General features: G+C 44.0%; 1 protein-coding gene across 2 annotated transcripts in view; it reads left to right on the top strand.

The window, feature by feature from the left end:
- nlgn3a (neuroligin 3a) overlaps nt 1–20,254 on the top strand; it is a 116,907-nt gene that overhangs the window by 66,570 nt on the left and 30,083 nt on the right. For both annotated transcript variants that reach the window (XM_056382630.1, XM_056382631.1), the window contains one exon: nt 9,842–10,027. In XM_056382630.1, coding sequence (XP_056238605.1) covers nt 9,842–10,027 — 186 coding nt within the window. The remainder of the gene's footprint in view (nt 1–9,841; nt 10,028–20,254) is intronic.

Here is a 20,254-nt window from a genome sequence, read left to right as displayed (position 1 = left end):
AGGTAATAAATTCTGCATATGTAGAAACCTAGTGGTTTCAGTTTCTATGAGACTAAAAGATATCCAACTGCCATTATCGACATATTAAATATGTTCAGTGTTGGTTAAGATTGTCAACAAACCACACAACCACAGATTCACATGCCCATGTTACCCAACTTGATTGCATTCCTTATCTTAGGTGGCACTTCCGTGATATATCTGCTTGTGATTATTTGCTGAAAAACTGTGCGCTTGATCACAGCTCACAGAAGGGTTGCTGCGTTGACACACAATTGTCTCACACAACAGTTGCAATTATGGAACTTAAAAGTCTTTAACATGCTTTGTTGTTTTTCTTTTTAATGTGCTAAATGCAGATGTTGAGGGGTCTAATTAAATATGTGCCCCCCCCCCCCCAGTCTTCCCAAACGCTGCTCTCTATAGGGTTGGTATTAACCTCCTGCTTCTTTCACGGGCAGATGAAGAGATACCCACCACTGATGTTAAGCTGGAACTGGAGCTGGAGCCCCAGGAGGCTCTGATCAAATCCCCCAACTTAGCGCTCCACTGTGCACTGCACAGCCCAGTTCAGCCTCACTTGGCCCAGCCTTCCCTAGCTTATACTAAAGTGATCCTCTTGCACCATCCTCCCGGTATTGAAGAGGTGGAGGATCGCAGCGGAGAGAGAGAGAGATCAGATGGACACGAAAGAGGGAGGAAGCAAAAAGCGAGAAGGTGCAGAAGGAGTACGGTGGTGATTGAGAGGTACTTTAGCGTGGATGGCTTGGAGGAAAGTCCATAGGATAGTGAAGTCCTCCAGTGTCAAAGTTCATGCAAGACAGACAGGAGTTTCAAAAAAAGGCTTACTGCATCCAGTTAGCAGCATCAGACCTTTGAAACAGGACTTAGCACTTCTTTTATAGGTGACAGACGCTTTAAAATCAGCCCTGGCTCCATTAGTTAGTGGGTGTCAGGCTTTTAAGAACAAGGCTATAAACAGCTAGTGAGGACCTTTTATACTTGAACTCAGTTTGTCAGAACTGCTGCTCACTGCGATGGCTCCCACAGATCTTGTAGCTTTTTCCACATCAGAGACTAAATGCATGCTATTACCATTGGCCCAAGCAACTGCTCACATTGCCATCGTTCCGGCACTTCATTAAATTGATATTGTGGGAAAACACACGGGCAGTGCCCAGTCTTTAGTTCGTAAACACACCCAGACTCTCTGCCAGTTAGTGTGCTGGCCATAGACCTAGTCAGTGCGCTTGGCTGATAATATGAATGGTAATGAGTGACTGGCTGCTGGGATTGAAAGCAAAAGTGCTGTCATAATTGAGTTAGATTAATTAAAGGAGCTCCACTGTATTCTTACAGATCAGTGCATCTTGTTAGAGGGCCGTGTTATGGGTTGGGGCACCGGAGGAGGTGTGTTTGTGGCCAGAGTGTATGTGTTTGTGCCTGTGTAACCTGCAGATTGTGGGTTAGGTGGGTTGTTGTGTGAGGAACTAATTGAAATGAGAGGCGATGTGCGAGTCTCAGCCAACATGGCCGGTCCATTTGTCAGAGTGACATCACTGCACTCACACCCCATCCATCTCCGCCCGGCGCCACAGAACCATGCTCCTCCTGGTGATTAATATCCATACCTCCCTCACCGCACTGCATACACCCCCCACCCCACCCACCCACCCCCTCCAAGCTCTTGCTGCTCCACACACCCACAAACAAACAAATACTCATACACACTCTGTTGGAAGCCCTCCTCTTCACTTATGCACACAGTGGCTGCGCACTCACCCAGACTCAGTGCCATGGCACTCCCATTTACTCTCTCACACACACATGGCCAGAGCCCAGAGCCAAAGCGGTTACACACATAAACTTCCTAATTGTTTCAAATACAAACTGTCCTTGCACTTTGGTGGGTTTAGATTTTACTGACTCTAATTGATTCACCTGGTTCAAATTTTTTTAGCTCATATTTTTAGGTCAGAAGAGAAACCAGCACATTTTTAAAACAAAAACCGTCTTTGTTTGACTTATTTGGACTCAGGCTGCTGTCATGTGTCATAACTTACGTAAGAATTCGATGGTTCTTTTTAGCCTCCTGAATTTATGAAATCATTTTGAAGCAGTGATTACATTTTGCTGTATCACTGTACTGCATTTGAGAAGCTTAAAGGATAAAGCTTGTGTAGTCAATAAGAACAACAGAGTCTCACCAGACTTATCCTTTACCTTTTTTGAGTGCTTATTATGGTCTGCCATATTGGAAACACTGGACAGGTACATTGACGTATGCGTAACCAGCGATGTAGATAAAAGTGGAGCGGCTCCAAACTTTTCTTTCTCTGTGTGATAAGCAGACTCGAAAAGGATGTTTCCTAACAAAATCCTTGCTTCTTGTAAATTTGGAGCCGGTTCCAAATCAGAACACAACCCCACTGGCAGCATCACTGCTTCCTGTAGCCAAAAATATTATACCCTTCCAAAGACAAATAAAACATCACTTATACAGTACACACCACAGTGCTAAACCTCCAGAAAACAGATGTTCATTTAAATCGCTGCTGTTGATTTACAGCTGAAGTTGGCAGGGTTTTCACAAATGAGCAAATATGAGGAGAAGACAGGATCTACAGTATCAGGAAGAAAAGCTGGTGAATGGGCTGTCTGGGCTTATTTCACTAGTTCTTATGAGGATGGGTCAACCAAAACTAAGCTAATTATGGCCAGCTATCAGAGCTACTCCAACCTGAGGAGGAGAGGAGTTGGGCTTTGAAGATCCTCTAAATGATGACCTTTCTCTCCTACTCTGTTCCGCTGATGTGCTTTGATAAGCTGGGCTCTGATCTTTTCCGTGGTATCACAGCGCACCATTGAACACTGCCCCGTCCTCCCCGAGCTGGGCGGAGCTAATCTTTCTCGCCACGCCCTCAAATTACATCACCCCGGCTTGATGTCATGTTTCACACCATGCCTTTGAACTTGTGCAGCCACAGGCTAAAGAGTGAGACAGAGCACCCTACACGCAGTGTTGTTTTATTTGAACAAAGGATGGTGGATATACTGTAAGAAAAATGCTTTTCTTTTCTTTCTTTTTTTTAAATGTGAGACTTAAGTAAAGGCAAATTATTGTTCACGAAGATTTCTCCCTACGATGCATGTTCCTCCAAGTGGAACCAAAGTGCTGCTTAACCTCACAGTTGTGACTCCCCAGCAGCAATCTCTCCCTCTGCCTCTGTGGGAGCACGCAGGCTCGCCTCCGCACCAGCTGTGAGATGCAAAGCTTCCCTTAATGTAAAAAGCATTTCGCTGTCTTTGAGAACCCACTGTCTGTGCTATTCAGCGAAAGGAAACGATGCTGAGAGACACGGAGAAGAGAGAAGGTAATAGGTAGAGGCTTAAAAAGATGGAGGCATATATGGAGAACAGAGAAAGACAGCACAGGGAGACAGGAGACATGACAGTGAGAACCAGCAAAAGGGAGAGACGGTGGAGGGGAGGGTAGGGGAGAGAGCGAGAGAGGGAGAGAGAGAGAGAGAGGCGAAGGGGAGCAACAAAGCCGACAGCCGCTGTAGCCGATGTGTGATTGATTGAGTGGCATTCAGATGCCAGGGGTCATACATATGCAAACTGCTCATTTGTAGTTGCTGCCAGGGCTGCTGTTCACCAGAGCTCTTGAATAGTGTCGCCTGACCACCAGGACACATCTCACAATCAGATTAAGCGGCCCCGAAGTCACATGCAGGATGGCCAGCAGCTGCCACGTGCACCACCAGCTCTGACTTACAGTGTCTGCTTTTCATCCCCGTCTGCTGTAACAGACTCTTGTCTGTCTGTAACAGATCTGGGTTTTAGGGTCTCAGATATGTGTCAGATGAGCTTTGGTGTTTGTGCAGTGCAGATTTTCCTCTCCTGACATTTTGTTGTGTTTTTTTTTCTTTTTTTTTTTTTATATATTGTTTTTTCTGTTTTGAGTGCTTTGTTGCACACAAACCACATTTTCCATTTGAGTGGCTCAGTCTGTACAAAGCAGCACAGTACTGTATGCACAATGCTCTATCTTCAGCATCATGCACCAAACTCTTCAACCACCTTTCAGCGCACAATATAGCAGCAGTGTTGCTTCATGTTGCACACTCTGCGTCTATTTGTGTCATGATAGACGCAGAGTGTCTAAGACTAATACTCAAGCCACAGCGTTCAGGTTTCTGTCCGTCATCGGTTCCCATTTGCAGCACAGACCTGCAGTTTTCTGAGCATGTTATTATTCAGTTTGAAGTCGACCAGTGTCGAGGGGCAGGCCCCTGAAACATCAGATGATATTGTTGCCATTCAAGGCGATCTGATATTTGCTTTAATTATTGATTCGTGATGAGGCCAGCAGGAATCAGGGGCTCATACATAAATTCCCTTTCACCATTTGATTCTGCAATCATGACTGATTCTGCAATCATCTTATATCCATTCATATGAAACTAGTCATTTTATAAGGATTACAATGAGGAAGTTTTTTTTATTTATATTTTCTCTTCCACCGGGAACAAGGATGTGGTGTTGGGTAAATGGCTTTCAGTGTTCAGACTGCCATAAAGAGGCTTTCTTGTGCTTGCCTGCACTTCTCCCCTTCTCTTTCTCATTCGCTCGCTCTCCTTGATTCTCTATTTCTCTCGCCCTCCTGCTCTCAGATCAGACCGCGCTCCAGCCATGCTATTGGGCAGCGAGCTGTTAACAGTGGCTGTACACTGATCCATGTGGCAGTCACCTTCATTCAGGCCCACGCCCCCAATCCCTTCACCCTTTTTTTTGACTCTTGTCAGCTTGCTGACCCACTCTCACCACCCCCACCCCCCTCTGAAGAAAAATAATAAAAAATGAGAAGGAAAATGATAAATCTTGTGGGAATGACTCCCTGTGTGCAGGATGGACCGCTGGGTATGTCCCTTGCTCATCGTGAGCCTGACACACAGGCCCTTTATGTGGCTGTGTGGAGGGTGGCCCCTTTCCTCTGCTTCTCATCCACACCCCAGAGGCTCCCATTCAGCCCCGGCCTGGCTGGGGGGGAAGTTGGAGCTCTTTTGTAGTGGGGGATTCTTAGGGGAGGCTGTCAAGGCTGCGACTGTGTGGGCCTTTATTTCCCGAGAGAAGAGAAGGGGGGAGAAAAGATAGAGGGAGACGGGGGGAAGTACCAAAGGAGAGTTTGGACACAGACTGCCTTGTTAACCGGCAGCCCCAAAGAGGGAAGAGGATGAGAGGGAGAAAGAAACAGGGAAAAGGCGAAGCAAAAAGCGAGAATGAATCCAATAGAAAACCGAAAAACTTTCCCTCTATTACGTCACCGCTGTTATTCCCATCCTCTGTCTCCTCCTCCTCCTCCTCTGTTCCTCTACACCTCCCTATCCGTTCCCTCCATCTGTCCATGTGTAAGCTCACTCTCCAGCTCAATAACAAGCTTTTGCCATCCCCCTTACCCTTCCTCGCCCCCTTCTCATTCTCCGCCATTACTTTACACACATTCCATTATCTGGGAGACCAGGCTAAGAGAGATGTCTAGGGTTGGAGCGATCATTATCATCACCTCCTTCCGCTACTCTGTGAGTTATAGCCCACCGTATAGGAAACAGACATTTAAATCATAATCAATAGAGAAATATCAATGGTGAGAGGCAGGGCTAAAGGAAATCACTGTTGGCGCCCAGGAGGAAGCAGAGATGCTCAGTTTAGACTGAGATAGTGGCGTTTGCTTATTGACAAAATATGATCAAGCCACAAAATGCATTATGTGCCATCACGCTCAGCGATGGCTTTTTTTGGGGGGGGTGGGGTGGGGGGGGGATAAACTCTCTTTCGCCTGATACCTGATGTTCAGGTGCTGCAATGATTGCGGCTGGTGTGTGAAAATGTGTGGAGATGGAGAGGTGCTAGATTTCAGTGGTGATCTCCTGGTCTCTGAACATCACTGTCTGCCGCTCGCATACTGCTTCCGGCACAGTGGCTGAAGCTCAAACACTGCAGAGAGGGGACTCTGTCATGCTGTATACATTAACTGACCCTCTGATCATGTTAAAGCGACAAGGGCGGCTAAGTTCCTCGCAGGGGGAGCTGCACTGCACACACACACACAATGTTAAGTCCGGCAAGGACGATGCAAGGTGACAGGTGCGACCTGACCCAGCTGCACCCAGACCGCGGTCGCCGCTACCACTCCGACTGAGATCACGACTGAATCTCTGACTCTGTGCTGCCACAAGGAGAAAATACCAGCTCTTCATACAGCAGAAGTGCACCACATCACTGTCAAGGAAGAACAGCTTTGAGACACGATACAAAAACACATCATGTAATCAGTCAGGACAAATTACAGTTCTAACATGCGGAGAAAGAGCACAGAATCACTGTTATTAACTCATACAGTCTGTTTGCAGTGAATAAGGAACACTCATGCTAATTCCACGTCTAATCCAGCTGACATGTGAAGACAGGTTCGTTTCCATACATGGAAATCTTTGTTTCAACCGTCTGAGATTTTATTTGTTGACATGACCTTTTACAAATGGTGCTTATATATAGTTTTCTAAACAGTATCGTATTAAATATATTTTTAATTTGGCATACGTGGTTTAAGAAGGTTGGCTTGCATAAAAATCAGCTATATGATTCCTTTTCTCCAGTGTAGTACAACTTCAGGGCATTTTTTCTTTCTCTTGATAGTCTGCGTCCTTCGTCTAAACAAAATATTTTCCACTGAACCGCTTGCGCTTGTCATACAAAACAGAGTCTTGTTATTTTTATTTTTTTTTAAGAGAAAAAAGCATCAGGCAAACCATATGTGACATTTGTATTAAAGCTGTAGATATAAAGATTTGCCTCGGTTATTGAGACTGAATTGAAAAATATCCCACATTTAATCTACAGTTTGTAACAGAACTCACAGCAGGAAAGATTAATAATGTCAGAGAAAATTAAATGACTTCAAATTAATTTGTATGCACTTTACTTTCAAAGTACCAGATCGACTTGAACTATTTACTATTTAATGATTATATGTTTGTTGAATTAACTTGATTGGGACTCGGTAATTGTGTATACTGTTTGTGCCAAAGTTAATTGGTCAGATCATTTAAAAGAGAATTTGCATATTGATTTGAATTCAGGCAGCTAACAAAGATGGATATTATGTGATTACCGTTTAGAATTAAATGCGTATTGTAAAGCAGCACATGCTATGTACTGAGAATCTGTTGAATGTCAGGTGGAGTTGTGCAGTCAAGCACATAACCAGCCTGACCAAGTAGTTCAGAGGCACAGAGCTGCAGCCTAGAATCCCAAGGTCCTGTGTAGGTGTGAGCTGTGAACGCTCCACATCACAGTTCATGTGCAGCCAAAGCCCACGCAGTCCTGATCAGACGGGGATCATCTGCTAGATCTGGAAATCTATAACCTAATCCTTGGTTTGAAAGGAGAAATTTAGATATCTCAAGTCTGAGACAAAGCCAAACTATATGGTGCATTATGTGTCAAGTAATCAGAGTGTGTGTGAAGTTAATAGAATATTTTTCTTAAAGTCCGGAGGTGATGCATAGGTGATAGACATAAAGAAATATCCAAACAAAAAACACCTTCAGAGCATATACATAACGACGGACAGATCGCCATAAGTATAAATATAACCATACATAAAAACAATTATTTGGCTATCTTAATTGCTTTCCAAAGAAAATACTTTCTGTCACCTTTCCAATTAAAACGTAACCAGCAGCTATATTAGATGTATTTTTAAATGGTGCCTGCAGCATGTCTTGTCTGAGAGATTGGATTCCACGTCTACATTTTAATGACCAGTTTCATTTATAGATGCAGAGGAATCAACGCAGCTAAACAAAAAGTCACAACAGACTAGAGCACTGAGCAGTGTTTTATTCTGCCAGCTGGGGATCCAACTCTAATGATTTACATTTTGTCATTAAGTAATGCCTCATATTACAGTGCCAAATGGATAATGTTTACTATATCTTTTCAATTAGACTAACAGTTGCACAGAACCCCTTTTACATGCCAGTCTCCTGACATTTCTTAACCCATCTGACATACACTTGGTGAAGTGTGAACCATTTCGCAAATGAGGGTTATTCTGGGAGAGTCACGTCTCCTCTCTCCCCACAGCACCGGGGCGAGGGTTGTAAAAGCTGTTGTCCTTTAGTTATGACGGAACGCGAGGAGCAGCCGCAAGAGAAAAAGAAAAAGCTCTTCAATTGGAGTGCTCCTTTTTCCTCTCTGCCTGTGTCTGTCTCTGTTCCTCTGCCTGTCTCTTTCGCTCTCTCTCTCTCTCTCTCTCTCTCTGCATGTGCCCTGCTGCTCTGTCATCCTCAGGGATGCGTCTGAAGGAGACCATCTGTTGATCCATTTGTCTCCTGCTTTGCTTCCTGTGCCACTGCCTCTCTCCTATCGATGATCAGGCCTGGCCTTTCCCCTGCCCACCCTCTTTGTTGCTGCCAACAGGCACTTGGGGCGAGGAAGGTGTGCTTGTTGGGGGTGGGGCAGGAGGTTGTGCCCTCTATAGTCTCTGAATCACACAAAGAGAGAAAAACGCATCCTCTTCATACATACATACACATAAACAGCTAATGAGCCTGGAGCAGCTGCTTTCTAATCTGTGTTTATCTAAAGCGAGCATCACTGTTCTGACCTGAGTCCAGAAACATGGATTTGATCTTTTTTCTGTCTTTTTTTTTTTTTTTTTTTTTGCATTGCTGATATCAAAACTATTCCCTTTTACCCCCTTAGGACTTAAACACAGAGAGCTCATCATTATATGGAGGCATAGACCATGAAATAGATGTTAGAAACAATGCTGAAGGACCATCACTGGAGGCTTGCGAACACTCACCACCAACACATTTATTGCTTGTGAAGTGTTTGCCGATATCGCCACTAGGGAGTGAGGGGTCTTGGTTTCCACGCATGTCTCCTAGCTGTCACCTCGTATGCATGTTCAGGGGTTTGATGGACACTGAATCCACCGTGGGGACTTCAGGGATTGCTTGCCTTTGATCTTCTCCCGCGACTCTCGATTACCCATCATTCAGCTGGGCTTAGGCCCTGGAGAGCAGCTGGGAGAGGGTGGTGTGTTAACATGAGCTCTGATGTACCCAAGAGAGGCTCACTGTCCAACTCAGGCATCATATAGCAGATTACACGGAGGAAAATGTGCCCGGATAGTGCCTGTTGTGAATGTTTAGACTGAAAGTATGTGGCTCTACAGAGTGTGTGAGAGAGAGAGAGTCCAGACACTGTCAGAGGAAGATGGTAACTCTGATAGGAAATGTAATGAGGTCGCAGTCCATATGGAGGTGTTTGCAGCATCAAACATGATTGTAAATCTTGTTATCAAGTCTTTCTCTGTTTCTCTCTCTCTCTCTCTCTCTCTCTCTCTGTGTCCGCAGAGTTTTCATAGATTCGTATTTTCATCAGGGCTGCTCAATATATCTGATGATAGATGCACACCCGTGGAGACATGCCATTGATTTCCCATAAGGTGCAAATGACATGTGGTCACGCACGCTCCTATTTTACCAACAGCCATGTCGTCTAATAAGTCATGATTTCACCTCTGCTGTCACCTGACGTGGCGGTTCTTCGGACAAAATCGGGGTGGGGTCAAGCCATTGCGGGTAACCTTTAGTGTTGCAGGTGCACATGAAAAATAACTAGCTGTATACATAACTGCTGCATGTGCAAGTTGCAGACCACCTCCTTGTCTGTCTTAGTTGGAGGCTCATAGAGCGATGTTATTTGTTTGATTGGCTTTCTCTGTGTGAGTTTGTTATCTGTTATCTGTTTATTTGTCTTGCAGGCTTCCTCAGTACTGGTGACCAGGCTGCTAAAGGGAACTACGGGCTCCTGGACCAGATCCAGGCTTTAAGGTGGATCAGCGAGAACATCGGCTTCTTCGGCGGAGACTCCAACCGCATCACTGTGTTCGGTTCTGGGATCGGCGCTTCTTGCGTCAGCCTGCTCACCCTCTCCCACCACTCTGAAGGTAGAGCACAGCAGGGAAGAGCGGGGGCGGGGGATGGGTAATACAGCTGTGGAGCTCATGCCTGCTGGTGTGTAGGCTGCTTGATATTAGAAACTGGCGGTGCAGGTCACAAGTTATTGGGTAATGTATTCTACTGTACTGTGCAGCATAGCAAATGTTTTAAGAGGCAGGTGTTTGCATTTAAATCACTGTGACGTTCAATCCCATGGGGAAATTGAAACTCCACGGCACGTTTCAGCCCACATGTGGGTCTTGACGTACTCTGCTGGTTTGCTAGTATCATGTATGTCAGAAATAGACATGCAGGTGTAATGTGTCTTTGTAAAGCAAGATAAAAAAGGACAGGGTGTACCAGAGGGAGCTTTTTAGTGGCAGCCAAAGTCATGCTAAATGACAGTGCACACACACTCTTCCCTTTGTAAGCAATGTTGTTTATCTGCTGGCTTCCTTAATTCTACTTCATGATGATTTACTGCCCACGTTTGCCATGTCTTCCATACTAAATGCGCTTCACTTGGACATGCGATAAACATCCCTCATACTCATGCTCCTCTAATGCATCATTGAATTAAGATGGATCCCGACCGCTTATACGTAGGTTCTTGCCGGAAGTGCTTTGGCTCATGTGAATGAAGTGTTGCTTTGAGCTCCAGCCGTGAATGTGAGCCTCCAACTGCACCCTGCAGAGCCAAATGGACACCGCATAATCCTTAACCTGGAATTATTGCAGTCGTTCACGTATTCGTCCATCCCTTTAAAAAAAAACCTGGCTGTTTTCTTGCGTGTAACTGATTGCAGCGTTGCGCACACAACAGGCTGTGAGGATACGGAGGTGCCGCTGTACAGCCATGTTTATGTTTTTCCACATTGTTTATGTTGTGGTAATATTCCAAATGAGAAATCTTTACATTCAGCCACACTCCCATAGGCTGCTTGTTGAGCGTGTTAACAAGCCACAAACTGTCGTGCTTTGGACACACATGGCTGGAATCGTAACACGGGGCTTTTTACTGCACATTACAAGGAAGTGAACTGCATTAAAGAAATCACTGTTGCGCTAGAGGGGAGATTGGTCTTAGGCAATATTGTGGTCAAGGAACTATTAAGTGGCATAGCCGCAAACACTGCACACACTAACACACAATTCTTCTTCTTGTCACCAGGCAGAATAAAATCTTTGTTCCTGGATTTTTGATTCACAGACCAACATTCGAAAGAGGTCATTTGAGCTGTTCTTCTCTGGGCCCCATTACAGTGCCAGGGATTTGTGATTTGTTTTGCTTTCTCCAATTTGCATTAAAGTGTTACTAATTGCCTTGATTTCCTCCGATGAATGATGACTGCTTTTCGATTGAATTTTTACTATAAATGCCTTTTTTATTCATACTCCATAATGCTACGCTCCATGTAGCATGTTATTATACTGCCAGTGAAACCATCTCCTCTGCCTTCCAGTAAATTGGATATTACCGGGTCTGTTTTTTCCCCTGAATGGAAATGTATGCCCCACTGATGGGATAAAAAAAAGAGCCAGTAAAACTTGAGGGATCCTAGGAAATTGAAACAGGAAGCCTTCTATCACGCCAAGATTCTCGCTGTGAATGTTACCAATGGCAATCAGATTTCACACAGTCTCTCTCGGTGCACAGATTGTTGTAATTATATAAAGTTTAGGACTGGAGTGGGCTGCGGGATGTGACAGGAAATCCAAGTGAAGAAATGTCTTTTTGCACCTGCTTTCACAACCTCCGCTGTAATCTGCTCCTCCTCTCCTATAGTCGTAACCGTTGAAGTGAAAACTGGTAGGATGCTCTTGTTGCCAAGACAACGCAGTAAACAAGAAAGGAATCAAAGTGTCTCGATTCGCAAAGCGGTAAAATTGAAGTAAAAATCTATAATCAAATGAATTATACACTGTGGCATGAGCACACCTGGTTTCAGGTCGCCTCTGGTAATGGATTTGTGTAATGATTTTCTATCCATGTTAGCAGACTGTTGCATCAGAGGAAAAGTGCCTTATATTGAGTTTCCTACTCTGCACTCCGAATGGAAATTAAGTCAGGAAACAGAATTGTAAACAATCCGTGATGGCTCCTCCCTCCTATCCTGATTTGACTTTTTATTAAGACTTCGCTCACAAATGAAAATTCATACACTCTCCCTAGAAATAGAGGCAGCAGTGTCACATTGAATGTGTGAGTTCTGGAGTAGAATAAGGTGGGATATTATAACATGGGATATAAAATCACATTTCTGCATGCGCACGTGCACAAACAGTCTTGCACACAAACATTTCCCTTCACCTACTGCTCAGACGCAGGAAAGCGAGGCCCAGGTAAAAAAAAAAAAAAAAAAAAAAAAAGAGAAAGTAAATCAGCAGTGACACACTGTTCTGGAGCTCCCTGGTGTGTCGGTGTATTTAATGACAGTATTCCCACTCTTACTGTACACAGTCTGTCATCACTGCCTACAGTGCATAGACTCTCCATCTAACAGAGACTCCTTTTATGCCTGTTGGTGGCAGAGTGACAACTTACTTCAGATGCTCCATGCTCCTCCTGAAGCCTATTTAATAAGCTGGATCCTCCTATATCATCCTAGCCCTCCGGCCTCTCTCTTTGATTGCTTGCTCCTCTGGCCTGGCCTTGGTGGCGTCTCCATGTGGGCGTGCCGAGGGCTCCAGTCACAGGGTACATCCATCACATAGCCTCCCCCTCCTGGCCTGTGTGGAGGCTGGCCTGGACGTCCTCTCGTGAGGGCTGGATTTTTTAGACCCCGATCCTTGCCCTGCCTCCTCCATCTAATCTCCTCCTCACTGCATCCATCTGTCTCCCTGCTTTCACGTATAGTAAAAGCATGAAAAAGACACATGCTTTCTCTCCATGTGCCAGTGTGTGTCTCTCTCCCTTTCTTGCCTCTCTGGGTTTCTGGTCCCAAGTCTGCAGCATGTGTGGTGCGTGGCTATTAATAAGATGGCTGCCTTGTCTGCTATGTGGCAAGCAATCTAGCTGCACATCTGAGACTTTGGAAGCAGAATGGTCATTAAAAGCACAGTCTCTCTCGGCAGGAGAGTGTTTTTGACCAGCTTATTAAATGTAGCTCAATAGTTGTGTTCCCACAGAGGGAAATCTCTGTCCCCATCGTCTTTTTCTCTAGCTTCAAACGGAAAACGGCTGAAGAAGTTCTGAAGCAAGGACATTAGCCAGTCCCATGTATTATCTATCTGGCATCGCACAGGCTATAATTGTACATGCAGATTTGGCTTTTTCTCTATCTCCTAATAATCATTATGATTTAAAAAGTGAGATGGCTTCTTTCTGCACGTGAACTGAATACAAAGTAGCCAATGACTCAGATGTGCATTCGTACATATATCCCTCTTAATGCGTGTACATAAGAGAGTCCAAACACACTGTGTATCCACACACATGTGTCTGCATCGGTGTGCGTTTCCCAGCTGTCCACGTATGTGCACGCAGGGGCGTCTATCCACGAAGCACACATGAGGGAAGGGCTAGCTGTAGAGGCGCTGAAGGTCATTTGGTTTCTTTTTTTTTTTTTTTTTCCTCTCTTCCTGTAAGCAATCAGGATAAAAGCTCCGCTTCTGAGGAAGTGCTCCCCTTTTAATGGAACGTCTTGGACATTAAAGACAGCTAGTGTGGAGGATCCCTCATGCCAATGTCAGCTTTCATTTTTATTAAGACTTCTGGGTTATTGAGGACCGTAAATGTGCATGTTAAATGCTTGGGTTTTATTACGTCGGTGCAATGAGAACCAAGGCTTTTTAATGCAAGACACCACCTAGCAAACAGTGAAACCCCTTGAACCATGAGTACTAAGAGGGCAGTGTGGCAGCTACTCGGTTTTCAGGAAAGGGTAACAAGTTTTTGAATCCATTTAGTGTGAAGGATAGCATAGGTGGTAATTAAGTGAAAGAAAGCATCGTGGGATGTGTAGAAATAGAGGATCAGAGAGATTGAAAAAATCAAATGGCGTGGCAGGACATCCTTCTCAAATCAAACCTGAAATATTAACTTTATTAATGGCTGCTCTTCATGGTGAACTCCTTGCTGTGGATTTTCTGACGAGAATTTATGATTCATGTAGTCCTGGAAAGGATGTGACTTGGAAGTCATAGGAACTGATGTATTACTGTACAATTTCCTTCGGCTGATTGCTTGGGAAACTAGGGCTTCTGTTAGAGCGACTTGAGTGTGATGTAATGATTACACTGAGACACAAGCTGCCATGTCCTTTATGATCAAGTATGGTCAAGTGTGTACAGTCGGTGAATCATCTGAAGGCAAAAGGGGCAAATAACCGACACTAAAATGACACACACATCTCAGTGAATTTGGCAGGATTTTATTACTGTACATTATAACCCAGAAATTTAGATCTGTGCTTATAGAGGATTAGTAGGTTAAATGATAAAATGTGTTGATGAAAGTTTAATCCAATGGATAAATTGGGTCTTAAATTTTAAGACTTGATTTAATGAATACAAATTTTTTTTTTTTTTTTGAAACATCTGTAATGGTCAGTGCTTCAGTTAAAACACCTTTTTATCCCCACCAGCACCGCTTCCTATGTCGTGTAAATAAAACAAATATTTCATATAGAAATAATACTGATTATACAAAGGCAACAAGTAAGTAGTACCAATAATGGTAAAAATTTGTAATAAATTAAATCATTGCTTTATGCAGAAAATTGACCTCAAGTAGAATCATTGTGAAATATCAGCTTATTTCATAATATCATGTCAGTTGCTTCATTAATCCTAAATTTGCTTCACTATCTGGCTGGCGTTACACATTTAGATAAAGTAAAGATAAAGCAAACCTTTAATTAATTCAGTCATTTTTATTCATTTTGGTCTATTTTTATTTTTTAGAAACTTATGTCCTATGCTCTAGTTCCATATGTAGTATACAGTTGAGATACTTGATTCTTTATATACATACATTGTTTCATACAAAGCAGTGTTAGTGCATATTACTGTGAGCACTACTGTGTAATGTTTACAATATGTGTTGAGCTAACACAATTAGCTTATTAATCAGTAAACTTTAATTAACAACTATTTTGATAATCAGAAAATAATTTAAGCAAGAATGATTCCAAATCCACAAATATTAATATTTATATTCTATGATAATATCTATGGGTTTAGGGTGGCTGGTTAGTCAATACAAGCAATCTGAATATGCAAACTTTGGCTTTATGGAAATTGCGTTGATATTTTTTTTTGTAGTATTCTCTAATATTTGATGGGCAGATTAATTGTAAATAATGATTAGGTGCAGCCTTAAACATGTGTCAGACTTACTTTCTACACTTCATCCTCAATGGAGAGCTGAATTATTCTCAGCCATTTTAACAAATGTATTGGAAGTGCTTAATATTTGAAGGGCTAATGACATTCAGAGTGACTCCACCTGCATGACTTCACCTGAGACAGGTGAAGGTGAGGGAGCAGACCTCCTTGTAAGATCTTGTCTGGGGCCTCTGGTGATTCCACTGCAAATGACTCCTGTGCTGCTTTGGGCATGTATTTAACTCGTGGACCTATAGAGGAAGGAAATAAGACTGACAACAATGTTTATTGGGCCTCAAATCAATCTGCCTCTGTCAATCATGCTGATACAGTGCTCCCGTTGTGGGATTCAAAGCCTGCGTTGCCATGAGCACCTAACCTCTGCTCTGACAGTCATTTACCATGTACATGCAGGCTGGTAGCTGTCCTCAGAGGGAACAACACAAACTCTGTTGTAGCACTGCTGCTGGGAATTTGTGAGGATGTGTTGCACTTGAGAACTTGTGCACTTCATTGCTGTATCTTGAAATATCAACACATAATCTAAGCCTACTACAAATGTTACTCCAAATTACCCTGTCTCACAGAATGGAGAAAGAGGCCAGCAGGCCACATAGATGAAGAGTGTGCGAGTGTTGCACTACATCACTGCTTTTGCTGTAATGTTACATCTGGCTGTGACCTTTGAAAACAACACGTGTGGGTTTCCTCTCTGAAACGAGACCCATGGGAGGCTTTCCTTGTGGAATGGCCTACAGGCCTGCATACCCCCACCCCATAATGTCCCTGTACGAAGCTCTCACCGTACAGATCTGGATGTACGATCCATCCACACTCAGTGTCAACTTCATTTCTGTGGGCTCCGGCATCCTGAAGCAGCCATCCATCGCCTCTGGAGTTTACGCATTAATAAAGGCACCTTGCAAGAGCTGGAATGTGAATTGGAGTCACCGGGAAAGATAGCTGCATAACCACATCCCTGGGATGTTATTCATACGCGATGCAGCTGCCATTGTTGTGCAAATGCTTTGTGCTTGAGAAAAACCAGGGACAATTGTCGAAGTTGAATAGACCCCATTTCTGAGGTGTCAAAAGCATTCAGCAGCTCGACACTGTAAAGTTACCTGGGTGTTTGGGGCAATAGAGTGCCTCCATCTCAAGGTTTGATTTGGCTGTTTGCTGAAGGGTGTCTGTGCATCTCAGGGTGTGAAAAAGGCCTATGCGAGATGAGAGAATGGGGACACGCCTTGTCAGGTGCCGTATTCTTCCACCTCGATTGACAAGAGCGATAATTAAACCAGGGGGATGCCATCTCTGCAGAACAAGAATGCTTGTATTTATTTACGCTGACTACTCAGCTTTGTTGTCTGCCATATACTCTGGTCGTCATTGTGTGGAAAAAGCAAACAGATTTTAACAAGTAGCCTATGTGGTATTTTTCCATCACTTTGAATGGCAGTGTCTTTGGCTTTGTACAGCAGAAGAATAAAAAAAACAAAGATAGAGGATTACACACCAACTTAAAAGGTATTACTCTCTTTTGAACTTGGAAGAAATTGGAAATTGGCTAATTCAGTCAGCAAATAGGTTTTTTTTCTCTGTTCACTACTCAGTGTTGCAAAGAGAAAATGAAGCCAAAGTTTTATTGAGCAGGAGAAAAAAAGGCAGCCCTGCAGAGTAATTTGAGGTGGGAGGGGTGTTATTAGGATAAAGATGACTTCACTGAGGTCAAATAGCCAGGTTGAGGTAACATTCTTGAAAATAATATCCAGCTGGGCTGTCCATCAGAGGGACGCAGCTTTACCTATCCCTAGCCAGAAGAGAGCAGAGGAATGAAGAATTGACAAATGGCCCGAAAACGGTGAAGGCAGTTCATTCAGGTAGTCCAGCCATCAGTCTGTCTCTGCTTGCAGCAGGTAGTTGAGCCTATAAAGCATGGAGTTATAGGTGTTAAAGAGCCGAGCAGCAGGTCAGAGAAAGAAGCAGGGGATAATTGAGTACTTTAGTAAATCCTTGCCTCCATCAACCGAAGTAATAGCTCGGTGCGATGCATATGCCTGTAGCCCCAGATCCACAACTGTACCAGTGGGCTTCGGCAGCTTGAGCGACATGTGGCACACACGGGCTGTCTCAGCAATATTCTCCAAGACAATACAATGAGATCCATCTGGTGATGTATCGCTGAGATTGCTTTTGGAATCTAATCGTAGCTGATGAACGAGGTGACTACAGAATATGTCATCTGTTGATGACCTGCAATCCCCGGTGAAGAGGCTGGCAAGTCATTAGTTCAGGTAGATGCCATCTATGAATCATTCTTGATAAATCATTGTCAAGGGCGCATTCATACACTTCCTAATGGACAGTGACAGTCAGTCATGGTAGAGGGGGGAATGGTGGCTGCAGCTCCTGGCTGTGCCCCGCCATTGTTTGATCCTGTTAGGCTTTAGATCAATTAGCCCAATAGCTGCATCCTATTGCTGCCAGACTGTCTCGTCTGTTTCCTCTCCTGATTGGTATAATGACTTGATGGAAGTTCTTGTCTGTCTGTCTCTGTCCGTCTGTCTGTCTGTCTGTGTCTGTCTGTCTGTCTGTCTGTCTGTCTGTCTGTCTTTCCGTCCATCCGTCCATTTCCCCATTACACTTGCCTCGTCTCCACCGCCTTAATCTCCGAGGCATTTTCTTCAGCTCCTTTTCCCTGTTCCTCATAGCAGTGTCTTTCTTTTTCCAGTACCCACCCTCCCCCATGTCTCTCTTTTCGTCTTCTCACCATGTCTCCCTCTCTCTGCCTCGCTCTTTCTCTCTCTGGCACCAGTGTAAAGCATCCATTATAGAGCGATGCATGGGTGTCTGTTTGAGTGGGAGAGAGGGACTTGGCACTCCTCCTGCCCCACCTGCAGAGGAAGCACTGACAGCTGAGCACTGGGGGCTCATCTCTCCCCCTCCTCCTCCGCCCATCTCCACATCTCTACTGACCTCCCTCCTCCTCTCACACCTTCTCTATCGCTCCCTCCCTCTCACTCTCTCACCCTCCCTTTATTCCCTCTTGTTCCACACATATTGGCCCAATTTCTTCGACCGCCTCACTAGTTTCCCTTACGCTATTTTCACATTTCATTATTTCCATCCATCTCTTCTTTTGCACTGTTTGTTTTCTCTTTTTGTCTTCACTGCACATTTTCTTTTTTTTTTCTTTTTTTTTTTTTTTTACCCATGACTGTATAAGTGTTTACTCATTAGCCATTCCACACCAGGCAACATGGCTGGCTAGATGTTGAAGCGTGTGTTGTTAAATGGATTGTTGTTTCGGTGTTTGTCTGCCAGATGAACAACTACAGTGTAATTAGCTGAACTTTGCCCTTTGGTGATGACCACGAGCACTGTGCTTGTTGTTGCTGACAGCTCACCTCTGCGGCTAGCTAGGTCAGTCCTTCAGTGCCAGTGCATCTGTTTATCTCTGCTGAGAGAAAAGCACTCAGTGCCTCTGCATGAATAACAGACGGATACTGCGGAGCCGCTACGAAGCCACGCCATGCTTGAGAGCTCCAGTTCATTCCTCAACCATTTCACAGGTTTGCATAACACGTGATTTATAAACATCTTCTGCAGCGGGAAGGGAACATTACCAGGTGTTTCAAACTGTTTCACGTGATGCTTTAGACACTTCCAAGTTGTTTTTGAAATAGCAAATGTACGACTTTGTGCTCACTTAATTTTGGTATAACCGCTTCATCTGCACGGAGAGGAAAAAGACTTGTTTACCGCATGATTATAGGCATCCAGGAATATATCATTCTGTTTACATAGAGCCGGCTTGCTACAGTCTTCTGCTTACAGACAGAATGATTTGGAAGGGAAATTGTTTTTTCAATGTGTGATAAGAAGTGTTGCATAGGAAAAACATCAGTCCAATTACTTTTCTGTAGGACCAAGCTGGTGTTATTTGCTTGGTGAGAGCCTATAACAATGTGATACAGAGAATGGAAGTTATGTATGCCATCTGGAACCCTATCACCAACATAATGCACTGTAAGTGTATATCTAAACTGTCCACTGTCTGTCTGTGTGTGTGTGTGTGTGTGTGTGTGTGTGTGTGTGTGTGTGTGTGTGTGTGTGTGTGTGTGTGTTTGTGTGTGTGTGAGGTTGAGAATATGTGCACATGCAGTCACAAGCTGTAGCCTGCCTACCAGGACATTCAGTTGCAGTCAGTGCAAATGCATTAGCCTTAGCTGTGAAATTTGCATCGTCTGAGCACAATGAAATCCCCAATGAGAGGAACTTCAGCAAACATGCTGACAAGCAGAAACCTCTACTATAAAGGGCCAACATTGTGCAACCTGACAAAAAGACTAAATCTTTAGCTCTCAGGCCTGCGAGGCTGTAATAGATTTTTAGCTTAGAGAGGTAACATAAGCTATAGATCCTTTTCAGTGGTAAAAGAGAGTGACTCACCAAATCGAATGCAACTGTTAGAGAACAATATTGCCAATGTGCTATTTCACAACTTGAGGACAATTTCCTTCCCCTGCATACATCAACTTCCAGTGTTCATATTTGGCTAATATCTGGGCTGAGAGGCGACCTGTTGCTGCAGACTGACAGACAAGACTGAAGTATGACTTGGACCTGAATAGAAAATAGCATCTGCATTTCATTTGGTTATCACAGATGCAAGCCTTCTGCATGCTTTTGACAAACTAGCGTGTAAAACATGTCATCCAACCACCATGTGACAGTGAATCATTCACACCTTTTTTTCCAGACAAGCTAAATTGAAGGCGGTGTGAGAAGCTGTCTGACATAGAGAGGTGGCGGATTTTAAATAGGAAAAATAATGCACATGTGCAGCTCGGGGGTTACTGTTGGAGGTTGGTGCACTGTTTTTCCTAGTCAAATAGAAGATTTCT

Source organism: Seriola aureovittata, chromosome 8, assembly GCF_021018895.1.
Source record: "Seriola aureovittata isolate HTS-2021-v1 ecotype China chromosome 8, ASM2101889v1, whole genome shotgun sequence".
Taxonomy (NCBI): Eukaryota; Metazoa; Chordata; class Actinopteri; order Carangiformes; family Carangidae; genus Seriola; species Seriola aureovittata.
This window is presented reverse-complemented; position numbering and strand designations above follow the sequence as displayed.